The 6,000-nt window shown below is 37.2% G+C and overlaps 1 protein-coding gene across 4 annotated transcripts in view; it reads right to left on the reverse strand.

The window, feature by feature from the left end:
• Positions 1-6,000, reverse strand: part of CASK (calcium/calmodulin-dependent serine protein kinase (MAGUK family)) — a 428,292-nt gene that overhangs the window by 39,870 nt on the left and 382,422 nt on the right. For all 4 annotated transcript variants that reach the window (XM_011942514.1, XM_011942504.1, XM_011942497.1 and 1 more), the window contains 2 exons: positions 2,666-2,751; positions 1,213-1,281 (listed from right to left, as the gene is read on the reverse strand). In XM_011942514.1, coding sequence (XP_011797904.1) covers positions 1,213-1,281; positions 2,666-2,751 — 155 coding nt within the window. The remainder of the gene's footprint in view (positions 1-1,212; positions 1,282-2,665; positions 2,752-6,000) is intronic.

Below are 6,000 nucleotides of genomic sequence, written 5' to 3' on the forward strand. Positions count from 1 at the left end.
GTGACATTCTTTGTTTCCCAGCAAAGTTTGTGCTCTAGGTAACAAATTTCAATGCTCTGAATCCTGGAACAGAAGCAATTCTGCATTTTCTTTTGAAATATACTATTAATTGAAGTTCCACAAAAAGCCACCAAGAGGAGCTCAAGACCCGTTATAACGGACACCTCGACTGCCATGGCTCACCAAAAATACACTTGACAAAACTACACATTTTAATATGTATCTTCAATAGGTTTTAAAAAAATATGAAGCCTCTGATTTTTCTTATAAAATTTACACCATCACTAGAGACTAGAAGTATTACAATTTCTCTCTCAGGTTCTTCTAAGTACAAATCCAATAAGTTACCTGTCAGTCTTAAAAATTAACTTTAGGAAATGTGTACTTCATATTGATGCACACATTCTTAGAAGATACACATGAAAGAACAAGCTTCAATAAATAACACTCGAGCTGAATGTGCAATGACCAAAGGATGATACCATTTATGCCCATTTATATTTCCAATATAAAAAGAATAGATTTTTGAATCTCATTTAATAACCAACACGAAACTGAATAATATAGGTTAGAAGAACTATAATTTCTATAGGATAAACCTATTTTAAGAAAGAAACTTTGGGGCTGTATTACTCTAGAAAACTTACTTGTTTACAGATGACATACCATTCTAAATTTAAACAATTTTACAAAAGGTTGCAAAAGCCTATTTCCCTCTAGTGAAGTCAATTATCAATTCATTGCAGACTTAACTTCCATCTAGAGACCTGTCGCAATTTTATGAACAACTCTATCTCAACAGAAATAGATCACTTCTCAGATTCTTGGAAAGAAGAACTATCTATGTGATTTCTTAACAAGGGAAGTGAATGAACTTCCTGGAAATATTATTGCAATTATGGCCTTTAGTTTTTTTCCCTCAGACACTTTGTTTTTTCCTTATTAAGCCTTATGTCATTATTTATAACTTCTCCACATTTTGCTCAGATTTCAGCCTGCAAAAAGTTCAAGTGCTGAGGAGATCCACATGGAAGCAGGGCTGAGTAGGTAGATGGGACCTACTCTGTTCCGTTATCTTTGTTGTAAAATTGGTGTGCAGTGATCTAACAGCACAGGCAGAAACAATCTCCCAGAAAGCAAAAACATACAGCCATCAGCAGACAGTTAGTTAAGAACTCAGAGGAGATGGGGGTGGTTTGTTAGAGTCATTACCTCACAGGATGAAGACTGAGTACGGTAACTTGGCACAATCTTGAAGGTAATACTCCCCCGCATTTCCCTCTGGAGAAGGGGAAAAAAAAAGAAAGAAAAGTTTTCTTACAAACAAATGTTCGCAAAACCATGTAAGAAGCCACTCAAAATATGTGGGGGCAATTAGCACAAGCCATCTGAGAGCACACAGCCCGACAATGAAACCTAGTCATGAAGCAGGGACTGCTCTAGTTAACAGTAGAGGAGGCTCCTGGGAAAAGCCCAGCAGCCGATTGCCTTACTCATACAGCAATGGTCTCACAGATCTTCAATGGTCACCTTTTTATAGACATGAATACAAAACTTTCTAAGTGATATGCCTTTCAAAAGTGAATATACATTGAATTAGATAATAAACTAGGTAATTACATAAAAATTATATTGAGTATGCCACATTATAATGGTATACCCCATAGAATATGCTTTTTACTTTTTTAAAATTTTTATTTATTTATTTTGAGAGAGTCTTGCTCTGTCATCCAGGCTGGAGTGCAGTGGCAGCATCTTGGCTCACTGCAACCTCTGCCTCCCTGGTTCTGGTGATTGCCCTGCCTCAGCCTCCCAAGTAGCTGGAATTATAGGCATGTGCCACCACACCTTGCTGATGTTTGTATTTTTAGTAGAGACGGGGTTTCACCATGTTGGCCAGGCTGGTCTCAAACTCCCAACTTCAGGTGATTCGCCCACCTTGGCCTCTCAAAGTGCTGGGATTATAGGCGTGAGCCACCGCACCCAGCCACTTTTTGCTCACTAATTTTGGCTTTAAAAAATTTTTTTGGTGAGTCTGTGAAGTTTATTTCATACTTAATAGGTATTCATAACCTGGGGGCTACTACACTGCAGTGGGAAAAGGGACCAGAGGCCCAAAACACCTCTGCTTGCTGTGACAATGAACACAGGCAAAGGCTGCCATTTTGCCTTTTTTAAAAATCCAAAGCCTAATTCGAATACAGATTTTGGATATGTATGGTCAAAAATGGCCTGGTCTACCATGGCTTTCCTCCCTTCTATGCTGTAGAGAAATCCACGACAGCTGGCTATGACTCAGCTCAACAGGAAAGAGGTTTCTGACACTGCTGATGTCAGGAGAGTTGAGGTCAGTGATAAACTAGTTCACAAGTATAAAAGCTGAAAAGGTTTTCTTTAAACATCTGCTTAGTAAGAAACAGGAGATAAAGGATAAAAGGAGAGTGTTAAAGCCCACATTGCTAAAGACAGGCAAAATGTTTGTAAACTCCATTGTATTTCAATATTTTTCTAGTTGTCAGTTTTGTGAATGTTATATAAGTTCAAGTCCACATAAATATGGTACCAGAAATTCTCTGATTACAGAATACTCCTCATTTGTGTATTTAAAAACAAGCTAACAGAGTAAAAGTCAATTTTAGAAAAGGAAAAACTTTCATTTACTTACAAGCATTTTTTGCAGCTGTTCCACTGTTTGGTTAGCCACACTGATGCCATTGATTTCTCGAATTTCATCACCAACGTGAAGTGTACCTAAGAAATTATATAACATTATAAACATGAAATGATATATGCTTTTATAGTAACAAAATCCAGAGGCATTAATGTAATTTTTAAAAACTAAGTTGAATATTGAGGGCCAATATTTCAGAGAGAGATACAAGTTTGGTTGCAGCAGAATTATTTAACTCATGTAGTAACCTCATCAAAACAGATGTATCTACTTATGGAAGGCACAGTTTTGATGGATGGCTGCAGAAATCTGTTTATTTTTCTGAGAGAGGTGGTATGTATAGTGGTTTAAAAGTATGGCTTCCGGATCCAGACTGCCTGGGTTCAAATTCCCGCTTCCTTGCTTACTAGCTTTAAGATCTTGGGTAAATTACTGGAACTCTCCATACCTCGGTTTTCACATTTGTAAAATGGAGATGAAAACAGTACTCATCTCATAGGATTGTTTTAAGAGGTAAAGAAATTTAATATATGCAGAAGGCTTAGAACTGTTCTTGGCGCATACCAAGCACCATGTCAGTGTTTGCTGCTATTGTTATCTGCCAGATATGATACGAAGGTTGTTAATTTTCCAAGAGTTGTGACATGATAATATCTACATAACAGCAAGTTCTGTTAAACATAATTTAATCTTTGCTTGGCATTTCAGCATCTTGTAATACTTCAGCTAGAAAGAAATGACCAAGAACCAATGCGTAGAGTGTTATTTACAATTTTGCTTCCTTATTTATAAATCGTGCACAAATTTACATACTGACCTGGCTTCATTACAAAAAGATAACTCCGCATGCAACAATTAAAGAATAAATGTTCATCTTAAGTACACATGGGCCATTTATAAAAATGATTAAAGTGCTATGCTATAAAGCAAGTCTCGAAAAACCTCAAACAAATGGTGTCATACAGACTACATTCTTCGACTACAATGCAATTAAGTTAGAAGTAAATTACAAAAAGATATACAGAAAATCCCGTAAGTGTGAAAAGTAACAGACAATTATAAATAACTTATAGGTCAATGAAAAGTATCATAATAGAAATGTAAAAATACTTAGAATTGAGTTATAAAAATGCTTCATATCAAAACTGGTGGGATACATCAAGACAGTATTTATAGGGAGAGTTTAGTCTTAAATGCACATATTAGAAAAGAAGGCTGGGCCAGGCACAGTGGCTCACACTTGCAATCCCAGCACTTTGGGAGGCCGAGGTGGGCGGCTCACGAGGTCAGGAGTTCGAGACCAGCCTGGCCAATATGGTGAAACCCCGTCTCTACTAAAATATAAAAATTAGCCATGTGTGGTGGTGGGCACCTGTAATCCCAGCTACTTGGGAGGCTGAGGCAGGAGAATTGCTTGAACCCGGAAGCAGAGGTTGCAGTGAGCACAGGTCGCACCATCGCACTCTAGCCTGGGCGACAGAGCGAGACTCCATCTCAAAAAAAAAAAAAAAAAAGAAAAAGAAAAGAAGGCTGGGCATGGCGGCTCATGTCTATAACCTCAGTGTTTTCGGAGGCTGAGACAAGAAGATCACTAGAGGCCAGGAGTTTGAGACCAACCTGTGCAATAAAGCAAGACTCTATCTCTACAAAGTATTAAAAAAATTAGCTGGGTGTTGTTGCTTGTAGTCCTCACTCAGGAATCTGAGACAGGAGGATTACTTGAGCCCAGGAGTTTGAGGAGGTTGCAGTGAGCTATGATTATGCTACTGCATTCCAGCCTGGCTGATGGAGCGAGACCCTGTCTCAAAACAAAAAAAGAAAGAAAGAAAGACTGGAAATAAATGAACTATGTGTCAAATTTGTAAAGTTAGCTAAAACTAATAGAAAGTTAAAAAAAAAAGAGATAATAAAAATTAGGTCATAAAACGATGAAACAGAAAATAAACATACAATGAAGAGAATGAACCAAACCCAGAGTGGGTTTCTGAACAAACCTCTGGCAAAGTTGATCAAGAAAAAAAGAGTAGGCACAAATAAACAATACTAGAAATGAAAAGGGGACGTAATGACAAAGACGGCAGAGAATAAAAAGGTAAGAGAATACTATGAAGAAGCTCTCTGAAATAATATTTTAAAACTTAGAGTTTTTAAGGAAAATGGAATTTACCAAAACTCACTCAAGAAATAGAAAGCCTGGATGGCCTTTTAATGTTAAAGAAATTGAAGTAGTTGTTAAAAAACAAAAACAAAACTTTCTTAAAACTAAAAACCAAAACGCCAGGCTCTGATACTTTTATAGGCAAGTCCTACCAAACTTTCAAGATACAAATCATTCTAATATTATATAAAGTCTTTCAGAGAACTGAAGAGGGAATACTCTCCAAGTCACTGTATGTGGTAGATATAACTTTGAAACTAAAATCAGGCAGAGATAGATAAGAGAGGAAAATTAACTACGGGCCAGTCTTACTCATAAATGCAAAAAGTGAGATCTTATAAACAAAACATTAGCACACGGTCAGGCAGTACATAAAAAAGATAATATGTAATGACTAAGCTGAGTTTATCTGAGAAATGCAAGGGTGGTTTATCATTAGGAAATCTTTAAAAGCCATTCACCACATTAACAGATAAAAGGAAAAAAACAAATGATCATCTCAGCCGATACTGAAAGAGCATTTGATTAAATTCAAAACCCATTCACATTTAAAATGCTCAGTAACTACGAATATAAAGGAACTTCTTTAGCCCCATTAAAAGGTATGTACTAAAAATCTACATTATTCTTAATGAATAAATATTGGAAAGGTTCTTTTTTAAAAAAACATTTTTTTTTCCCTAGAGACAAGGTCTCTCTCTGACACCCAGGCTGGAGTACAGTGGTGTGATCATAGCTCACTACAGCCTCAAACTCCTGGGCTCAAGCAATCCTCCCACTTCAGCTTCCTGAGCAGCTGGGACTAGAGGCGAGCACCACCATGCCCGGCTAATTTTAAATTCCTTTTAAAAATAAGAATATGACAGGATGTCTACTATACCACTCCTTGAAAGACTGCAGGTCCTAGCCAGTGCAGTAACATAACAAAGAGAAGTTAAAGAAATAATGATGTTCCCCACTGTCAATATCAGACAGATCAACGAGACAGAAGGTTAACAAGGATATCCAGGACCTGAACTCAGCTCTGCAACAAGCAGACCTAATAGGCATCTACAGAACTCTCCACCCGAAATCAACAGAATACACATTCTTCTCAGCACCACGTCGCACTTATTCTAAAACTGACCACATAATTGGAAGTAAAGCACTCCTCAGCAAATGTAAAAGAACA

The sequence above is a fragment of the Colobus angolensis genome, unplaced genomic scaffold, assembly GCF_000951035.1.
Source record: "Colobus angolensis palliatus isolate OR3802 unplaced genomic scaffold, Cang.pa_1.0 Scaffold103, whole genome shotgun sequence".
Lineage (NCBI taxonomy): Eukaryota > Metazoa > Chordata > Mammalia > Primates > Cercopithecidae > Colobus > Colobus angolensis.